General features: G+C 43.0%; 2 protein-coding genes across 7 annotated transcripts; both read left to right on the top strand.

Moving 5' to 3' along the window:
• The first annotated feature begins 6,858 nt into the window (after positions 1 to 6,858).
• LOC106564394 (cyclic AMP-dependent transcription factor ATF-4) lies at positions 6,859 to 11,989 on the top strand. Its single transcript, XM_014130472.2, has 3 exons — positions 6,859 to 7,067; positions 8,941 to 9,468; positions 10,071 to 11,989. Exons 2-3 carry the CDS (start codon positions 9,087 to 9,089, stop codon positions 11,075 to 11,077), a joined length of 1,389 nt encoding a protein of 462 aa, XP_013985947.1. The 5' UTR covers positions 6,859 to 7,067; positions 8,941 to 9,086; the 3' UTR covers positions 11,078 to 11,989.
• A 5,897-nt stretch (positions 11,990 to 17,886) lies between these two features.
• LOC106564395 (uncharacterized) lies at positions 17,887 to 21,887 on the top strand. Of its 6 annotated transcripts, none has more exons than XM_014130473.2 (4): positions 17,887 to 17,975; positions 19,139 to 19,227; positions 20,269 to 20,477; positions 20,827 to 21,887. In XM_014130473.2, exons 1-4 carry the CDS (start codon positions 17,902 to 17,904, stop codon positions 21,511 to 21,513), a joined length of 1,059 nt encoding a protein of 352 aa, XP_013985948.2. In that variant the 5' UTR covers positions 17,887 to 17,901; the 3' UTR covers positions 21,514 to 21,887. The 6 variants fall into 6 exon arrangements, with proteins under 6 accessions (XP_013985948.2, XP_013985951.1, XP_013985949.1 ...); XM_014130476.2 differs by lacking the exon at positions 17,887 to 17,975 and adding an exon at positions 18,404 to 18,701 and having other exon boundaries at positions 19,051 to 19,227; XM_014130474.2 differs by lacking the exon at positions 17,887 to 17,975 and adding an exon at positions 18,416 to 18,710.
• The last annotated feature ends 208 nt before the right edge of the window (positions 21,888 to 22,095 follow it).

Below are 22,095 nucleotides of genomic sequence, written 5' to 3'. Positions count from 1 at the left end.
GATTTAGTCATGTTCATCAATGGGCCTTGTAGGACTGTATATTATAACTGAATATGTACTCTCCGGTGCAATGATGAGGGTCTGCCCTCCTTTTAGGCAAGATTAGGCCCGGCACTTGATTTTTGGGGAGGCATTTTGACAATTGGCTGCCGCCCTCCGGCGCCCCTGATCGGCTACTACACCGCCCGCGGCACCCCAGCCACCAGCTCATAGCGTTGCTGCTGTTCCCGCCCCCACCCCATTCCTGCTTCTCCCAAATCCCACTATCCTTGCTGGTGATGTGTTTATGGAAAATGTATACAAATGAATCTGGCAATAATTTTTTTTTTTTTACATTTGTGTGTGACGAAAACGATTAGTGATTAAGGCAGTAGCCTACCCTGTTAGTAGCTAGCGAACAGTGGATATAATTTAGCAAAACAATCTATAGAGAGTTGAAACAATTTGCTACCACGTCTAAGACTGACAAAAACTGTGAGAAAAGAGGCACAATTCCTAAACCAAATAAATTTGCTGGTGCAATGTGTCAGCATGCAGCAATGTCCATCAGCCGGTGTGGAGAATGACAAGCCTACGAGGACAGGCCATTCATTCGCCGAAAACGACGAGCCCCGGTTCGCTGATTCTAGCAGCAAAATGGGCAAACCGGAGGAGTCCCGAGCCATGCACTTCCACCGATGACAGTTCTCTGTCTTGACATGAACAGGTGGTCGCACCAGGCCTTGCCACACCTCCAAACAATGCCGGGGAAAACCCTATCTTGGACCCAGACTCAGATTCGTCGCTCCCCGTCCCCGATGACAGTTGTGGTGCTGCTGCTAAATCCGACTCCCAGACAAAAAACACAAGATCCCCTGTGAGTCGCCAAAATATATGAATGGATCTTTACGGCATATGTTAGTGCAGGCTGGGCCACATCAGGATTAGGATGGGTATTTCCCAAGAGACGAGGATAAGCGAAAGTTTTCGTTGGCCCACTACAATAGGAGGATGGCGAACGGGGAGAGAGTGGAACGACCAATGTTTGTCTATTCCAAGCAACACGTTGCAGCCTTCTGTTTTTGCTCTTTTTGCTGCAAACATAGAATTGCATACATAATTGGTGCTTATTTCTTCATCTTCCAAGAAATAAGTGGTAAGCCTACCTGTATGACAGACACAACTTTCCTATCAATAGATGTCGGTATAGCCAAATACTCCAATACTGTTGCATGCACTGATTAAATACCTCCGTGTCTGGGAAGGGCTTGGGGTTTTTGACTAAAACCAGGGCTCGAATTAAGTGAGGGTATCACATACCCTTTGTTAAAGGGCAAAAATGATATTTGCTTTATATTTTGAAATAAATACATAGCGTATCCAGATTATATCAAGCGTTCTATAACAATGCTTAACTCGGTGATGCCTTATGGGGATGTATTGATTCCTCTCTATGACAATCTGAAGCTAAACTGCAGCCTATAATATTCGAAGAGATAAAAAATAAATACAAATACTTTACTATTCTGTCCCTATTAAGTTAGCTTTTCTCTTTCTGAAAAGAGAAGATGTTTGTTTAAAACCAGGCAGCTTTTAGGGAAGCAATTCTGTTGTTTGGTTATACAACTAGAGTAGCCAGCAGTTGAAGCTTACCGTTTTCTGTGTCAGTGGAGCTTCAGTCTGTGGGGAAAGGTAACTTTTGAAAGTGCCATAAGGATGTCGAAAATGTAATTATTTTTGTTTCGCCTAGGGTGGCAGAGCTTCCAGGGCATTAGTGATTTTATCAATAAAATCTGATTGAAAATATTAGGCTATATTATTGACATTGAACTGATTATATAGCCTACTAACCAGATGTTTAATTTGTAGCATAGGCCTATTAATTGCGCCTCTATTATGTTCCGTTCCCTCTGACTTTTAGCTGATGTAACCGATGTGAAATGGCTAGTTAGTTAGCGGTGGTGCGCGCTAATAGCGTTTCAATCAGTGACGTCACTCGCTCTGAGACTTGAAGTAGGGTTTCCCCTTGCGTTGCAAGGGCCGCGGCTTTTGTGGCGCGATGGGTAACGATGCTTCGTGGGCGTCAGTTGTTGATGTGTGCAAGGGTCCCTGGTTCGAGCCCGGGTTGGGGCGAAGAGAGGGACGGAACCTACACTGTTACACTGAGAAAAACATTGTCTCGCCTAGGGCGGCAGGCAGCACGCCCAGGACCGGCCCTGGTGGGCATGATCATGTTGTGGCTCAAGTTAATGAAGTAGAAAGTTTGATGCCCTCCGAAAAGTAGATTCAAGCACACAAGATAGTCATGATTGATCTTCTATTGTGAGTAGAGGAAGTGTATGAGAGAAACAGTGCTTTGTGACAAGACAAATCTCCAAGGATGTTCAGACGAGTATAGTTGTACATCTGTGATGGCAAAGGTTTAAGGGCCTTTTTGTCTTTACCTGTGGAGTTTTGAGTCTGGTATGATGTAGCCCTCAATGCATAGCCTTAAAGGAATGAGCAGACTTCATTAAAGTACATTTCTTTCAATAAGTACATACGTTTTTGCCCCAACATGTGAGCACAAATAATATAGTATGTCAAACCTTGTATTGACTATATTAACCTAAACATAAATTAATGCATTGCAAAAATAATACTATTGGGGTTTTTTTATAAGTAGGGCCCTGTGTTTTGTCATGACATGATGCCTGATTTTAAAACTACATTTTCATCCTTACATTTAAAAAAAATTAAGCAATTGTCTGAGTATGGTGCTGGACAATCTGACATAAAAAGAAAAGGGGGACAGTTTGATCAAAAAGCTTTAAATGAAGGTTAAAATCCAGGCATGTCACATGATGGCGCAAAACACAAGGCCCTATTTCTAAGACACGCCCACTTGTGTGTGACACTGTCAGAGTTAAAGTGAAAAGGATGCAAGGCATTACTAATGATTCATTCCAAGTTGCGCAACTCAACAGCCCTAAATGTGTCTTGACTCTTGTCCAAATGGATACAGGCAACATCCAGGGTTCTTCCTCCACTGCAAAAGAAGACAAAGCATGTACAGAAAGCAGATTATCAACTGTTGTCAAGCGCACCTGGGTCAGAAAATATGATTACCTTCCTCAATAGTAGGCAGCGAATTCTACTAGATGAAAAGCCAAAATTAGTATGACGTCCTGGCATTTGAAGCATACTCAATTCGAAGTGGGACATACAATAAAATGTTATATTTCCGCATACCCCAAAATACTACTATTTAGAACTCAACTACAGTTATTCAGCAGGTGCTACATCTCTGTCCGGCTCCTTACTATTCACTGTTATAAACATGACAGTATCAATTTTAAAGTATGTACAAGAGTATTTGCTTTTAACCTTTTCACCTTAGCTACTTTTTGAGTGTGTGGCAGATTCATCCCCCCACAGCCTCCACCCCTGGTGCGCCACTCCAGGAACATCTATATGGCCAAGCCTGAGGAGAGTGAGCCCCAGAGAAGATGGAGCTGTGGTCCCCCCTCTCCCTCAGTCACACTTGGCCCAGGGGTTGGTGGAGGCAGAGTAAGATTGGATTCAACCATTGTCAACATACTGTACATCAAGTTGAATTCCTTTATATTTGAACTGCAGTTTTAACTATGACATGACTTACCTGACTTTATCCTCTTGGCCCCCTGGGGAGCATAGGACATCCACCATGGCTCTCCACCTTGAGTTCTCCAGAGAACTCCAGACACAGTTCAGAAGCGGCCTCCTATGGCCTAGCAGAAGTTGTCTGTGAGAAGTAATCCTGAAATCACTGTGACTGAAATGGTCAAGAAGGTATCGTGCCACAACACACTCTTCTCTTCCATTTTCTCTCATATATCCATATAGGAGTGAATCCTAACTTCCCCTGAAGTCAAATGTTCACGTTGTCTCCCATTGATATCAACGCAGTGCTATGTAGTAAAAATTCGACTTGAGTGGAAGTTAGGATTTGCCTCAGAAAATGCACTCTCTGAAAATGACTTGAATTACTATTTTATTTTTCAGTTTGAAACTGAAGAGGACCAATACAAGCTGCTTGTGGTGGGTCATCGTCTTGGGCCGCCTGCCGTCGTTGACAGAGAGGAGTCCAATCTTCCACTCTATGAAAATGTTTTGGTTACGCGGGAAACTCGTAAGGTGAGACAGACAGAGAAAAGAGATGTTTAACGCTAAGCTTAAATCCAATTAACAACCCAAATAACACTAACAGTAATCCAAATGCAATCTTTACGTATGTACACAGGGAGCATTTACACATTGTATGACAGAGTACAGCAGTAGCTCACTGTAATATATCTATGTCAAGAATCCAGTATATAATAAATATGTGGTGTGTATAAACAGTAACTACAATGCAATGTACAGCAGTAGAAATATTAGAATGAGCTATATGAAGAATACAGTATTTAATCTTAACACTCTTTTATTACCAATACTGTAATACCTGGTTTTCCGAGCTGTACATAGTTTTTTTTCTCCAGTTTGGGTCGCATGCCGTCGTTGACAGAGAGGAGTCCAATCACCCTCTTTATGAAGAGGTTTTGGTTACGTAGGAAACTCGTACGGTGAGACAACTTTCTCAGTTTTAGCATTTATGTATCTGAAGGACTTTGCACTGCATTATCTGTTGTGTTGTGTATGACTTTATTGATGATATATTTAGGCAGATCATTTCTTTACTTGTTTTATATGATATGACACATAACATGTTAAGAATGTTTCTGCTTATGTACCACGATGATCAAATAAACCTTAACCATAACCAGGGTGGCCAAAGTGACAGGAGTGGGTAGTGCCAGTTCCATAGAGCCCAGCAGTAAGGCATCGGGGGTGCTCCAAGGCTTCGCTCTGGCTTCACTAAGCAAGAGGATGGTCCAAAGCTGAAGAAAGGACTGAAGTCCAAGTTTGGGGAAAAAGATACGCAAAGTGGCTCAGCAGCTGAATGAAGGGCTGGATGAAATGTTCGAGGCCAAAGATGAGCTAGTGGAAAATAATCTCATCCTCTGAGGTGGAGGAGACGGAGAAAGCGGATGAGGAGCCAAATCAATGTTTATTTGTAAGGTGAAAATTACATAGGGTGTAAACTGTACAGTGAAATTCTTACTTGGAAGCTCTCCTCAATGTTAATCATGATTTGTCAGGACTCTTGACATCTACTTTTCCAGATTTAGATATTTTTACTAATAACTTTAACAAATGCACCACAACCCACATCGATTGACTCAACCTCAAAATATGTAATAAACAAATAGCCTTGAATTCATTCTATTTACATCTCTATCAACAAAATTAGGAGACACAATATTTTTGCTCAATAAACTATTTTTTTCAAATGATCTTTCTAAAAAACATTTCTATATTGTCATGTATACCAAACATTAGGAACACCTTCCTAATATTGAGTTGCGCGCACCCCCCCCCCCCCCATTTCACCCTCAGAACAGCCTCAATTTGTCAGGGGATGGACTCTACAAGGTGTTGAAAGAGTTCCACAGGGATGCTGGCCCATGTTGATTCCAATGCTCCCACAGTTGTGTCAAGTTGACTGGACGTCCTTTGGGTAGTGGACCATTCTTGATACACACGGGAAACTGTTGAGCGTGAAAAACCCAGCAGTGTTGCAGTTCCTGACACAAACCAGTGTGCCTGTCTTGCCCATTCCCCCTCTGAATGGTATACATACACAGTCCATGTCTCAATTGTCTCAAGGCTTAAAAATCCTTCTTTAATCTGTCTCCTTCCCTTCATCTAACCCCCCCCCTTAAAAGATTTAGATGCACTATTGTAAAGTGGTTGTTCCACTGGATATCATAAGGTGAATGCACCATTTTGTAAGTCGCTCTGGATAAGAGCGTCTGCTAAATGACTTAAATGTAAATGTAAATGTAAATCTACACTGAAGTGAATTTAACAAGTGACATCAATAAGGGATCATGGCTCTCACCTGGATTCACCTGGTTAGTCTGTCATGGAAAGAACAGGTGTTATTAATGTTTTGTATACTCTGTATATCTGTACTATACATTTGTTGTTAAAAATGTCAAATCAATTGACATTTTTATTTTTACTACCCACTAGACCCCGACTTTGAATACCACTGGTTAAATGGTACAGTAACATTGTCTGTTTCTCAAATGGCACCATATAGGGCTGTCGTCAAAAGTAGTGCACTACATAGGGAATAGGGTACCATTCTGATGTACAATAGAGAACTCAATGACCTCCACTACTTCTTTATTTGGCTTTTCAACCACCAGGTGGAGGGATTGGACATGTATTCAATTGTAATCATGAGTTGTCGTCAGAATATAACAAAACTACATTGTTTATAAAATTGAAATAAAGTTACCACAATTTTCGTATTAATCTGTTGATTAGTTACCGTTGATTAGTCTTCAGTTAAGTTAACAAAGACACTCGAATCCTTGAGGACAAATAGTCTTTGGAAAAGAGACTCCTCTAGAAATTCAACGTGTCCTTTGCTATGGGTGTATTAAGGCTGAAAAACAATTATTTGATCACTTTAGACAAGTTCTAATACAGTTTGATCGATCTTAGATTGACTATCTAACTTTGAAGTAGTCTACTCTACACAGTGCAGTCCTTCGTTTTGTGGGCAACAAGTTTCACGTAATCAAACATAATACACTGTCTTTTTTAGATTGGATATACAAGTTACCAATGTAAACATTCATTTCCTCTTCAATCTTAATTCAATGTATACATGTTAATTTGACCTACATTTCGTCGGTTACACTATAGCCCTGGGCCTATTTATTTCCAACAAGGGGAATAACGAGCTAAACCAATCAGATGCAGTAACGGGATCGGAGTGATACACCACAGCGCTGTTTGACGGAAGGATACACTTGGGTGTGATGCGGGACTATAAATATTCATGTGACCTCGCTCGACCGTTGTTTCTCTGTGACATTCAACGTTATTTCGTAGCATTCCGAGCGCTCAGTTCTCCCTCGCAAAATGGCAGTTTAACGTGCAGCGGCTTATCCAGCAGCGGCAACAACCCGGCAGTGCAACGGTCAAGCACTGGCTTTTTTACGCAAAATGGCGTAAGTAAAACTTATACGTATTTATTCACAGGAAATGTAAAGTCAGTCACACGTCAGCTGTCGGGCAGGTGTGGCTGGCAAGCAGGCTTGGGAAGTTGTTGTTAGCGTTCTAGCTAGCTAACTCTACATACAATAGCTTATACTGTTAGCTAACTTCGGATATTTGATATGTCTGACTGGCAGCTAGATTTGGGCTGTCTTTGGCACCTACCCAGCGGTGGAATAGTAACTCGTATCAACTGTCGGCGTTTCAGTGCCTTTCAACAAAGTGACAAAACAATGTGGATCCCGTGCCATCTACAGTGGGCCATTTAAACCGATATCTACGTCATAACTAATTAACTACCCCCTTCTCATATTGAATAACAATATTATGATTTTTAACTAATGTTATTAAACCCAGGCTCATAAATGAAGTTACTATGCCAGACATGGCAACGTGGCACTTTCAAAATGGCGTAGTTTTGTCCTCGCTTTCTACTTTCCTTTCATGACAGATGGTTGTTGTGAAAATGGCGGTATCCTCACCCCCCCCTCTCCGTTTCCATAGTGAGTCAGCGAGGAGGCGGTGTTACCGGTCACATCATGACCAAATTAGGAAACGTTATCCCGTGGCGGAGGGCTGGGAGTTTACCAGCACTGGCGGAATTTCTAATGAAGTATTAGACCAGAATAGCTCTCGTACTATTTTATTGTGAAATACATGAATGCGTTTTAGGAGATATTAAGTCAAAGTTGTTATTGACTCGACTTGTTCCTTTAGCTCTTAGTTGAACAAATGGCCTCAAATTTTCCAGGAAACGGCCGAATGTTACAGTTGACTAGGTCACTAGGACATAACTTCAGATACCACAGGTTTTACAAGATATCGCTAGCTGAGTGTTTTCAGGTCTATTTCCCAGACGCATACTTCCTCTTAAAAGACTTCCTCCTAACACGGAGGGCGTTTGTTTATTTGTCCCTACCCCGGTGGGAGGAGTTTGAACCGGTGCATTCGTTGCATGTGGAGTGATGTGTAGGATTCTGTGTTTTCACATGTAAAATATTGCTTTTGATAAAAACGCTGTATCTGCCTTCAAAGTGAAAACTTGTTAAATATTTATTATATGGAGAAACTATATGTTTCTGGAAGACTCACCATGCTGCCTTTGTTGACAACATGACAGAGCGGTGCAGATTACAGTTTGATTTGTCAAGGGCGCTCCTCCCTCCCCACTTTCGCCCGATGACGTGACGGGCTATTCCCCGGTTCAACCCAGGCCAGCGTAATATAACTTCCTCGATGGGTGTTACTAACACAATACAATGAGGGTAGTCAATGAGTAGCACCATTTAAACTGACACCATATATTGATATGATTACCTATCCCTCAGAACAATGAGGCGAAGAGATTATCTTGAAGAACTATCTGACCTTAAAGGCCATGTACTCTTATAATCTCCACCCGGCACAGTCAGGAGGACTGGCCACCCCTCAGATCCTGGTTTCTTCCTAGGTTCCTTCCCTTTTCCTAGCCACCATGCTTCTACATCTGCATTACTTGGGGGTTTTAGGCTGGGTTTCTGTTGAAGCACTTTGACATCTGATAAAAAATAAATGAGGCTTTATAAATACATTTTATTGATTATTTTCCTTTTTCTGTAGCCTAGCTATGATGGTATTAACGCCATGTCATACACGACATCTCACCCCTATCCCACCTCCTCTCCTACAGTATGTGTATGTCTACCAAAGAGAATGGGATATGCAAAATACATTTCTGTTGCTCATGTAGTAAATGGACTAATAAAGTAATGTTCTCTCCTCTGTGGAACTACTTGTCATACTGCAATTTGTAACCCCTATCCCTCCATCTCTCCTTTCTGCTTCCAGTTCTCTCAAACCAACCACCCTCAGCTCTGCTGTTGTCTACCACAGCACGATATCACCGTTCCCCCTAACGACGTCAACGTCCGAAGACTCTCTGTTATCCCGTTATAGTACCCTGTTACTGTTGACAACCACCAGAAGAAGCAGTCATGTCCCTGTTGACTTCCCAACTGGTCTTGGAGGACGTTGGGGCCCTGTTACTGGACAACTGGTTTCTGACGGCTGACCCCATGGGGCCCCGTCTGGACCAAGATGAAGAGGATGATCTACCCCCCTCTCTCTCCTCCTTCTCTTCTTCCTGCTCCCCCTCTCTCTCCAACCCTTCTTCCTCCTTCTCTCCCTCCTCTTTTAGTTTGTCTCCTTCCCCCTCCCATCTCTCGTCCTCCGACTCCCTCCCTACATCCCCTCGTCCCTCGTTCCTGGGGAGCAGCAAGGCCGGGTCCGGGGTAGAGGACCACCCGATGCCGTTGACTCCGTGGCTGGACTCTAGCGAGCTGCTCCATTCCCACATGGGAACAAACTTCTGCAGAGGTGAGAACACAGCTGAAAAGGAAACCACAACAAAAACGCACAGCGTTTGCTGCCTAACCCTATAGGTGGTTCCATCTGTGGTGTTATCACAACTATTAGGCTTAAACCTATCATTTTAAGCAATCCCCCACCTACGCTCTCCCCTGGGCTCGGTTTGTCATAAACAGTTGCCCGATACCAACGTGTATGGTAATCATTAACCATAGAGTTCGTTAGTAACTACCGGTATTATCTGTTTGCACATCCACACGTGATGACAAGCCACCCATCACCTGAACAAACTGGTTTGCACCAGATTTCCTGGCTATTACTGTAAAACAACACTAGTGTCAGCGGTGCTTTTCCTCCTGTTGTACAGACAGGAAACATGCTGGCAAACAGTAGGGTTCCGGTATCAGCAACTTCAATGTCCCCACAAATCATGATTGACTGGAATATTGTCTTTCAGAGCAGATTTTTGTTTGGGAAAGGACTGATTTTGTTTGAGGACCAATTTTTACTTCGTTATCACTGTACAATAATTATTAAAATTGTCATATCATAAACATTGAGTATAATATGTTGTATATTTAGATGGAATTTACTTATTGCTTCTTCCCCAGATGATGGGTTTTTGGGCATGGACTGGATGGCTGAGAAGATAGACCTGAGTGACTTCGACCTGGACTCACTGATTGGCTCCTGTTGTTCTGACGCCCCGCCCAGTTCCCCCGAGGAGCTCCTGGCCTCCCTGGAGACCCAGATGGACCTAGACCTGGTGGATCCCTTCACCGCCCCAATCCCTGCCCCACATGAGGTGCTCTCCCTGGGCATCCCTCTGGCTGACCTCCCCTCCCTGGATCTCCCTGAAGAAGAGGTAAGGGATGAGGTCAGCGGTCCTGTGGTGACGGTTCAGGATCAAGAGGTCGTGGTGAAGTCTGAGCCACAGTCTCCAGCACCCCTCTCCATGGGATATACCCTCGAGCTGGGGAGCGAAGTGGACGTTGATGTCTTGGAAGTCAAGACCACCCACACTCCAACTACCATCATCTCTGAACCCAGCGACAGCCTCCAGACCACCGCCCCTATCGTCCTCTCCCTCCTGCCCTCAGGCCACTTCGTGGTGGTCCTCTCCCCTAAAGAGGAGCCAACCATCATCCCCACATCAACCCTCTCAGCCTCCAGTAGCTGTGATGACCAGTCTGATGACAGCGACTCCGGCATCGACTCTGTATCCAGCTCCCCTCCTCACCACCCATCTTCCTCCCCCTCTCCTTCTCCCTCCATAGCCGGGTCCTCCAGGACCAAACCCTACTCCAAACCTGAACCTGAGACTACATCCCCCACAACCCTCAGCGGCAAGGTCAAATCAGTATCGGGGGCGCCCAAGGTCGTGGAGAAGAAGCTCAAGAAGATGGAGCAGAACAAGACGGCAGCGACACGTTACCGACAGAAGAAGAAGAGCGAACAGGAAGTGCTGAGCGCGGAGTGTTCCGAGCTGGAGCAGAGGAACCGTGAGCTGGCAGAGAAGGCTGACGGCATCAGCAGAGAGATCCAGTACCTCAGAGATCTGATGGAGGAGGTCCGCTCAGCAAAGAACAGGAAGAAGACCACTGTTAGTGTGGCGTAATCAGCGGAAATTATGGATAGAAGGAAGGCAAGAAAGGGGAATGCTTAGAATGAGATCCTGTACCTTGTGGAGGAGGGGCTACATCCTGGTTATCCACCCTTCTACCAAAGTGTACTTTTGCATACTTGCTGTCTATGATGGGAAGTGTGCATTTGCATACTTTGGGAGAAGGGTAGAGAATGGAGAAGGCAGTCGGGTAATGGCTAGAAAGATGATAGAAAAGTTGATGAGATTATTATCAGGGGGAGAAGATGTGGGACTTATTTTAGTCGGGCGGAGCATCAGTCATGCTGGTCTGTTCTGTATGAACTCTATCACCGTGTTACACTGGTATACATACACACCATTAAACACACACAAGTGTTGTACGGTATGTGTGTTGACTCGGCCGTGGTTACTGCGTAGGTAGGAAAATGTAGAATTACGACGAAGACCAATTAGTACGGCCACACTCTTACCAACATCCAACCCACAACCTTCCCCTAAAAATACTCCAGTTTCAAAGACCGGTTACAAACCCCCCCCCCCAACTGTCACCCTACTGTTACTCTTACCCTACTCACCCTTTACTCTTACCCTCCCCCTCTTTTCTCGTTACCCCACTACTCTGATTTCCTCTATGCAGCTTTAGTCCAGAAAGGGGCCTCGCCCTGTGGCAGATTTTTTTAATGTTACACTGAATTCCCTCTGTCACAATGTTATGTTTGGTATGTATATATCTTCACCTGAAACCTGAACTCTACTTTGGCTTCATCAGGGTTTTATTTAACGCTGGATAGTAGAAAACCATCCATCTACTAGACTGTCCTAGACCTAGTTGGCAACTCTAGTGTAGCTTTTAGCTACATGTTTGTTTGGCTTGTATAAATGCTTTGCTATTGTTTACTATTAAAGCTCCTTATTGAATCTCAATTGATCTGTTTGAAGTGTGATCTTTTATATTTTGGATTAAGAAGTACATGTTATTTGTGGCAAATCTAAATGCCATGACAAATTTGCAGTGAAATTGATATGCAAGTTTAGTAAGGCACTAGTCGTGTACACATACGACTGATACAATATAAGTGTTGAATCAATTTGATCATCATGACTAAGCAACAGTACTCTGGTATTTTAACCCTGTGCAACTGGAATGGCAGGTGATACTGGTCCTGGGAAAAATATTCATGAAACATCTGAGTAGGAGTGCTGATCTAGGATCAGGTCAAGGGTCCATGTAATTTTGATCTGAAATATAAACCGGTCCTAGATCAGCACTCCCTACTTTGAAGTTTTATGAATACAGACCCTGGGTCTGTCACACTTGAGCTCCAACCTGAGCTTTGTGAATATCGGGTCTATTTTAAGCATCTTGGAGTAGGAGTGCTGATTTGAGCTCCATTTTGTCTTTTAAATCACAATGAAAAAGAGTACATGGACGGGACTGATCCTAGATCGGATCTCTCTTGATACATACGGCCCCAGGTATACCTGATTTACATGTAAGATTGCGCAAACAGGAAATGGCTGGGTAGTTGGTAGTGCAAACATCCATGCTATAACTAGTACAGCTATACTACTTGTCATTGTGCAATAGCTAATGCAGGGGTTGGCAAGTACACTACTACATGTTTGAGCTTTTACAGTGATTAGCTCTTAATATTTGTTTTTAAATGTTATTTAAGTAATTATTAAACCATAACATAAGGATATATAGCAGGGATTGTCAACTGGCGGCCCTCACATTTTCTTTCAGAATACATTTTTAGCATAAAATTGGGACATCAAGTAATAAAATCACTAAGAATTCACCTCAAAATGTTATTTAGAAAATCTATTCCCAAGTATTTACACTCATAAATAGAGACGTGATCTTGTACCAATATAAGCAAGGTTTGAAATGATTGTTTCTGTCAAATACTATATCTGTTTTCTCGTCTTAAGTCAATTTTCAGAGTACAAATGATGAATAATTATGTTCCGGCACCCTGACCATCAGCTCAAGAAAAAAATCATCCCGCGGCTGAATCTAGCTGATGATCCCTGGTCTATAGGGTCTATATAATATCAGTGTTTGTCATTGTGCTTTAAGGGTTAGCCAGTACACCCTGCTTTAACAGGCTTCGCTTATACTGTGTCATTAGCTGTTTTACAATAACATTTGTTTAAAAAATATATTATCCTTAATTAAACTATTTAAAGACTAATCTTCTGAAAATAAGCCTTGGTGCGAGTTGAGCCAGTTCAGAAAGTCTTAGAAAACAGGCTTGAACCTGCTAACATTCGACACATTTTCTTGCCATTGGCTGAAGGAGCAAAACCCAAAGAGCAGAAGTGAGACAGAGAAAAGGGAGGTGTGTGAGTGAGAAAGAGACTGAGTGGGGGAGGATAAAGAGAAGAGTGAAGCACAGCTGTGAAAACATCTCACAGGAAAGAATCTCTGTCTCCCCCATTTGTTTTATCTGAAACCAGACAGACTGAGGGGAAACATTTGTCTCTTTCTCTCTCTGTGTGTGTGTGAGTGTGTGTGAGAGGTAAAAAGTTGTGGGTTGACAGCATGTGTGTCAGTGAGTGAGAGAGAAAAAGATTGTGGGTTAGTGTGTGAGTATGTGCAATGAAAATAGTGTGAGATCACTAGGCTGAATATTTGTGTGTGTCTATATGTAAGACTAGTGCGCGTGTATGCGAGAGTGTGTCTGTTCGTGTGTACAAACGTTTGTGTGTGAAAGAGTTCAGTGGGTTGAAGGAAACATGGCAGGCAGATGTGTACATTTAGCTTGGGTAGTAAAACGTCACAGATTGATTTATTTTACCTTTATTTATGACCATGTAAGCCGGGAGAACAGAGACAGACAGACAGACAGACAGACAGACAGACAGACAGACAGACAGTCCACAGTAGTGAGGCCTTCCACTCCTGCACAGGCCCTGATAAGAACCGCCCTGATAGAGAGAAAGGGGGGGAGAGAGAGAAGAGGAGGGAAGGAGAGAGTGGAAACGATAAGGGGAGAGAGATAGAGAGGAGGGAGAGAGGTAGAAAGAAAGGTAGAGGGAGAGAGCGAGAGTAGAAGAGAGAGGTCAAAAGAGAATACTTAGTAAGTTGTACAACTGAATGCATTCAACTGAAATGTGTCTTCTGCAATTTGTAAGTCGCTCTGGATAAGAGCGTCTGCTAAATGACGTAAATGTAAATGTAACCCAACCCGTCTGAATCAGAGGTGCAGGGGGCCTTAATCGACGTCCACGTCATCGCGCCTGGGGAGCAGTTGTTGGGAGTTAACTGCCTTGCTCAAGGGCAGAACAGCAGATTTATCTACCTTGCTGGCTCTGGGTTTTGAACCAGCGACCTTTCGGTTACTGGCCCAATGCTCTTAACCGCTAGACGGAGGGAGAGCAATAGAAAGAGAGGGAGAGAGAACAAGTGAGAGGCATGTCAAGCCAAGGCAAATGCCATGCAGGGAATGAATGCCTGTTTGAAATGGGACTTAGAAATGGCTCCAGACCTGGGTTCAAATACCATTTGAAATCATTTCAAATACTTGATCTGTGCTTGATTGAGGTTGCCTGTTGAAATGGAACCAATTGAGAAGTCCCAAAAGTGCTAACCCAGCCCACCAGTGACCTAGCACTCCAGGCAGACTAAAGCAAATACTCAAAGTATTTGAACGTTTTCGAATAGTATTTGAACCCAGGTCTGAATAGCTCATTAGGAGATCATGGGTGTGAGTGCTGGGATCGACGAAGCGTTTTAAAGCAGGCTGACTGAAGATGAGCCTTGACTTGTAGTGCTCATTCCACATGAATCTACTGTTATTTGGACTGCGTACCAAATGGCACCCTATTCGCTATGGGACCTGATCAAAAGGAGTGTTCTCCATAGGGAATAGGGTGCCATTTGGGATGCACCCTACCAACCACAATGGGCTTCATTCATTAATGGCTTGGCTTGTCAGTATGCTTTTGGTGTTTTGAGCCATTCACAATAACAGGGATTCTCACTGGTGTGTGTGTGTGTGTTTCATGATTCACTGGCCCTAAACTAAGGTTTGATCAGGACACAGCCACATAGCAGTTACTGGTGGTATGTAGTGTTAATTATAACTCTTGGCTAGAGCCCAGGTAGAGGCCTCATTGGTTAACAAAGGCAAAGAAGGCCTGAGTAAGGAATAGTATAGATGTATCTGTCCCCCACTGAGTAGATCCAAAGAGGGACTACAGTACCATGAAACTGAGACTGCATCCCAATGGCACCTATAGGGTTCTGGTCAAAAGTAGAGCACTGCATAGGGAATAGTGCTATTTGGGACGTGCCTCTAACAGTCCATTGCTACTTCCCACAGACTTGTCAAAATGTTATTTTAGGCACTTGCCTTCAAAGCACAAAATACTAGACCTAACAAAAATGACGGGGAAGCAACTTTGATTCAACCAGCGTGTGCCCAGTGGGGATCCTCTCTTTCTACCTCTCTCTCCTCTTTCCTTCTTTCTCTTTCCAACCCCCTCTCTTCTGGCTCTCTCTCTCTCTCACACGCTACTGTATGTAGGAGTCTAAAACCAGATGACTCGTCTCAAGTAGGTCTATTTTAGGCTAACTTGAATCTGAAGCAGGATTTAACCCAGCAACTCTTCAACTCAGTCAGTCACAGGACAAGCGCACTGGCCTGCGTCATAAAGATGGTTGAGTAAGCTGAGTTGACTGAGGGGTAACACAGAGAAGTGGTAGTGGTAGTGTTAGCAATGGCCCTACTTCTCTGAGAGTATATATAGTTCCCTAATCCCCAGCCGTCAGCCTGTTAATGAGCTCAGATCCTCAGACTGTCACTGTGACCAGATAATTAGCCTGTGTGTGTGACCAGATAATTAGACTGTGTGTGTGTGACCAGATAATTAGCCTGTGTGTGTGTGACCAGGTAATTAGACTGTGTGTGTGTGACCAGGTAATTAGCTTGAAGGCTCGGGATCAGAGTGAGTCATCTAGGGACATGTCAGTCAGTATACAGGCGTGTGAGAGAGGAAGAAAGAGGAAGTAGGGGTGGAGCTTAAATAGTTAGTTAAATCAAACACAGGTTCAAATGAATGACAACAAAGACAGAATACAATATGGAATTTTATTGTATTCATCTCCGTGGAATACTCCTCAGAGCCAGATGCTGATGACAAGTTGCCCTATGCTGGAAGAACGGGGATGCGATGACAGGCCTTCAGTTGGTGGTGGGGAGGTGGAAGGTCGTTGAAAGGCTGTTGCTGCAAAACAGCAAGTGGGAGACAAAGTTTGAGTTGACATAAATACTCCCCTAGATTCATGCTCATTGGTTGAAAGAAAGGAAAGTGATTATTGCACGAGTGAGCCCATAGGTTAATCAGCAAGCGGGGTGGGATTGCCTTACTGTGCCATGCTCATAGGCTGAAGTGAATAGGTGAATGACATTCTGCATTCTTGCTAATAGCAAAGGAGGAGGAGAGACGTGACGCCATACTGATGAGGTAACATTATAGACACTACCATACCTGCTATGCTGATGAGGTAACATTATAGACACTACCATACCTGCTATGCTGATGAGGTAACATTATAGACACTACCATACCTGCTATGCTAATGAGGTAACATTATAGACACTACCATACCTGCTATGTTGATGAGGTAACATTATAGACACTACCATACCAGCTATGCTGATGAGGTAACATTATAGACACTACCATACCTGCTATGTTGATGAGGTAACATTATAGACACTACCATACCTGCTATGCTGATGAGGTAACATTATAGACACTACCATACCTGCTATGCTGATGAGGTAACATTATAGACACTACCATACCTGCTATGCTGATGAGGTAACATTATAGACACTACCATACCTGCTATGCTGATGAGGTAACATTATAGACACTACCATACCTGCTATGCTGATGAGGTAACATTATAGACACTACCATACCTGCTATGCTGATGAGGTAACATTATACACACTACCATACCTGCTATGTTAATGAGGTAAAATTATAAACACTACCATACCTGCTATGCTGATGAGGTAACATTATAGACACTACCATACCTGCTATGTTAATGAGATACAATTATAAACACTACCATACCTGCTATGCTGATGAGGTAACAATATAGACACTACCATACCTGCTATGCTGATGAGGTAACATTATAGACACTACCATACCTGCTATGCTGATGAGGTAACATTATAGACTCTACCATACCTGCTATGTTAATGAGGTAAAATTATAAACACTACCATACCTGCTATGCTGATGAGGTAACATTATAGACGCTACCATATGTTAATGAGATACAATTATAAACACTACCATACCTGCTATGCTGATGAGGTAACAATATAGACACTACCATACCTGCTATGCTGATGAGGTAACATTATAGACACTACCATACCTGCTATGTTGATGAGGTAACATTATAGACACTACCATACCTGCTATGCTGATGAGGTAACATTATAGACACTACCATACCTGCTATGTTGATGAGGTAACATTATAGACACTACCATACCTGCTATGTTGATGAGGTAAAATTATAAACACTACCATAGATACCTGCTATTCTTATGAGGTAACATTATAATCATTACCAAATGCCTGCTATGCTAATGAGGCAACATTATAAACACTACCCTATAAAAACCAGTTGTGTTTATGAGGTAACATTATAGACACTACCATATGAACAAAAGCGATGTGAATTATATGCGTTTATGAATAAAAAGTAACCCTAGACTAGAGTTTCTAGACTGTGTGTGTGTGTGTGTGTGTGTGTGTGTGGGTGTGTGGAAGCGAGAGGTGTGTATAAGGAAACTATGAGTCACTGTGAAAGAACCAGTGGTATGGTGTCATTCTACACTTCTAGAGAATTGGGGAGGAAGGACTTGAGGTACTGTAATAATATTTTCAAACCTCGACTCAATCAGCAATAAAGATTAACAAAGTAAACTTGTCATGGACATTGTGAACATTTTGGATAATATGATGAATATAAATACAGCATCAAATACAATCAATTGCATTGCCAAATATCTGTGTTTTCCTAGGGTAATCCTCTTTTGTAAACTTGAAAACGTTTTTCTCTCCATCCATTGTCTGATTTGTGTTGTGCTTTTTAATTTATGCTAGCAAACATACAGAAATGCACTCGTGATAAAAGTAGGCCTCCAAGTCTAAATTTCATAAATGTACAGTACCTTCCCACCTTTTTACCTCTAATGCTAGAGTGCCACCTGGCGTCCTTATTGTAAACTACACTTCCCGATTTTTATGAAATCATAATCACCGTAGACTGTCATGTGATCAGCAAACACTGGGCTTGTTCCGACATTGCAGCCGACTGACTGATCTACAAATCACCTTGCATCATAAATAACGATATTATTATTTGTAGATCAGTCAGTCCGGATTTGATGCTCCCGAACACGGCCACAGCTTTAACGAGAAACAGAAAGTTGAATGAACTAAGGTTGTTGTGACGGTATGATAGAAACGACACTGTTACACAGCGTCCAACTCTATCATTCTGAACTCTTTTGAATGAACACCAAGAACCAACGGAAGTCGTTTTGATCCCACGTTCTTACTGTATGCTGCTTGCACGGTTTCTAAGAAGGTACCGTAAGTAGGTGGACAAACATCGATGCTAGCTACAGTTATACCAGATAATGTTATTTAACCAAATAGTTTTGAGATCCATTACTGGGAGTTACAGGTTAGGTACTGTTTGTAGCACAGATCATTTTCGACCAACCTTAACTTGAATGTCCGGTTTCAGGTGGTGGGTTTGAATTTAGAAAATGCTCAGTTATTAAAATAAATGTTTTGCTCCATTAAGTAAATTCAACAATGTGTACTGCGCCATCTTGTCTATTTAAAATCTCTTATTGATTGAGACAGGTCCACCCCGAAAGTGCAGCATGTCATGATGACACAAATCTCTTCTTACCGTCCTTGTATTACAGACTTCCCATCTTTCTCTCTCTCTCTTTCTCCCCCCTCTCCTTCCCTCACTCTCTTCCTCCCCCTCTGTCTTTTCCCTTCCTCCATCAGGATGTCATCGTCTCTTTCCCGACCTCGTCATGTGATCTGGGAGACAGAGGAGCTGGTGGCCTACCTCCACCCCCAGCCCTGGACCCCAGGTAGATGCATATTCTTTACCACCTAGATCTGGTCCAGGGCCCGGTTTCCCAAAAGCATCTTAAGGCTAAGTTAATCGTTAGAACTTTCGTAGGAGCATCGTTAAATATCCAAGCTGTTTCCCTAAACCATCGTTATTAACGCTGCACTTGAAAACGCTCGTAATCTAACGCCTGCCTCAGACCACTTGTAGAACAGCGTCGTTAGATGCATTCTTTGCCATCCTGTGTCACTTAATATACAGAAAATCTCAACTAAACATAGAATCACATGGTTGATCCAGCTCTACGACCACTGATAACTTCAGAACAAAAGTTGACTACAAAGAGGAAGTTGCCAATGTCTTTGCAGTTGATACAAAGATACGCTACAAACAGTAGGCTATGTGTTTTCAATCAATATGAGACAATATACCCACAGGAAAGTATAATTCCATCAACCTTTCAAAGCGCAGGTAGTGCATTCAGATTCCTATCACCTGAAGCATGCGCAGAAACATGTAAACATGTGCAAGAGCTCGGCAAGTATGCATGTCTCGTGCATGTATTTCTGTCTTGTGCGCATGCTTCAGGTGATAGGAATCTGAATGCACTACCTGCGCTTTGAAAGGTTGATGGAATTATACTTTCCTGTGGATATATTGTCTCATATACCGACCAAAAGGACCAACCACACAGACAACCAGTAAAGTACATTCAAATATAATTGTAATTTTATTCGACATTCTGGCTCGTAGAAGTTGAGAGGAAACTGTCCTGATTCAAACGCTAATTTCTGCCCAAAGTAGAATTCAATGTAATTCATCGTCGGGTTTCCAGCCAAGTAACACACCTCATGTCAATCCATTGCTTTTACATTTTATGAAAGTCAGTTGCTATGCAACCACTGAACATGTACAGTGAACTGTGCAATCCTTCTATGGTATACTATCATCCACTATATCTTGCTGTCTGGCACCCTATCCTCCCTATAGTGCACTGGAAAAGGGAAAAGGGTTCCATTTGGGACGATCTTTATCTTCATATATGGAATATCAATCATAGGCACTACCATCCTGGAGCCGAAGACCCCCAGGGGCCCCGATGAGGAACCAAGCCCAGCTCAGGGCAGTCTCTTCAAGCTGGGTGAGGGAGCCTACCTGAGGTTGCTGCTGGGGGCCAGGGAGGTGGGGGCCCTGCTGTGTGAGAGGCTGGGGGTGAAGAGATGTGCCCTGGTCTGCAGGCCCCACCCAGACAGTAACAGTCCACCCCAGGTCTGTTGTGTTTGTTCTCTACTCTACTATTTTCTACTTTACTCTTATTCTACTGTATTCTACTCTTTTCTACTTTACTCTTATTCTACTCTATTCTACTTTTTTCTACTTTACTCTTATTCTACTCTATTCTGATCTTTTCTATTTTTCTCCATTCTATTTTATTCTACTCTTCTCTATTCTAATCTATTCTATTGTGTCTCATCTAGTTTTGAATAAAAACTGGCAATATAATTTATGTTGATGAACAAAAACATTACATTTGTGTTTAGATAGCACCATAATTCTGTCCTCGTTTCTAGTATGAACAGGTAACCTAGTAATAGTCCCTGTTGTTATTGACTCTCAGATCCGGGTGCTGCCGCTACACGGCCTTGACAGCGATTGGCGCCCCCACCTGGCGGAAGATGAGCACTACACCCACCACGACCCCGGCTACGTCACCTCTAAAAGCGGCCCTCGCTGGACTGACACGTCCCTCCAGGAGATCCAGGCCGAGATTCGGGCCCAGCTCCCTTCCCCCAATGCCCTACCAAACCTCACCTTCCTGGGGGAAGACCCATCGCACCCTGGCCTCTTCTCCCGGATCGTCCGTGGAGAGGAGCAACAGTGGAGGGTGTGGGAGGATGAGGGACATGTGGCATTCCTCACCCCATTCCCCAACACCCCTGGCCTCACCGTACTGGTCCCCCGTCGACCTCTGACCTCGGATATATTTAGACTCGAAGAGGCAGATTATACGAGTTTGGTACTGGCAACCCAGAAGGTGGCCAGGGTTTTGGAAGAGGGTCTCGGAGCGTGGGGGGTGGGGTTGATATTCGAGGGGTTTGAGATTGACTACGCTCATGCTAAATTGATACCTCTGCTCTCTCCTCCCTCCTCTCACCAAGTTGATGGGGGCTCCACCACCACCACTAGCTCTCTACCTCCTCAGGCCCAGTTTAGTGCCACCTATCCTGGGTTTGTGACCTCAGAGGATGGCCCTGAGGCCAGCCTGGAGTGTTTGAAGGAGTTACAGGCCAAAATCACACAGTAATGATAATGTATTGACATGTTATGAAATATGTATGTAATTGCATATTATGAAGGACCTGAAACTGGGTGATTATAGTATTGGATGTATTGTACTTGACTACATACATTCCAATTGGTTGACTTGGTGATGTGGTAGCTTTTTTCAATACGAAGCCTGTTGATTCATGTACATACTGATTTGGTATACCAAATTCTATAGATGTGACTGTTTCTGTAATTAATTTTATTATCAACTTTAAATAGGACAACAATCAAGAGCTTTATTTGATAAACATGGTACTTTAAGGTTTTTAGACATTTCCTTTGAAAAGTACTTAACAGTAGCATGGAAAAATACATGATTGTTTGATCAAAATAAACATGTGATTTCTATTACGTTTTGTAAAGTTTATTTTCACATGATATTAGTTAGAGTACAACAGGCTGAGAAGGAGAAAACGGAAAGAAATGAACCGCCATCTTTCATTGTCAAATGTTACTATACATATGTCATTACTCATTATCCCTCTAATTGTATTAAATTAGTACAAACAACCATGAAACCAAGCACCTTCATATAGGGCTAGTTCACCCAAATTACAAA

The sequence above is a fragment of the Salmo salar genome, chromosome ssa12 (genome assembly GCF_905237065.1).
Source record: "Salmo salar chromosome ssa12, Ssal_v3.1, whole genome shotgun sequence".
In the NCBI taxonomy this organism is placed as follows: Eukaryota; Metazoa; Chordata; class Actinopteri; order Salmoniformes; family Salmonidae; genus Salmo; species Salmo salar.
This window is presented reverse-complemented; position numbering and strand designations above follow the sequence as displayed.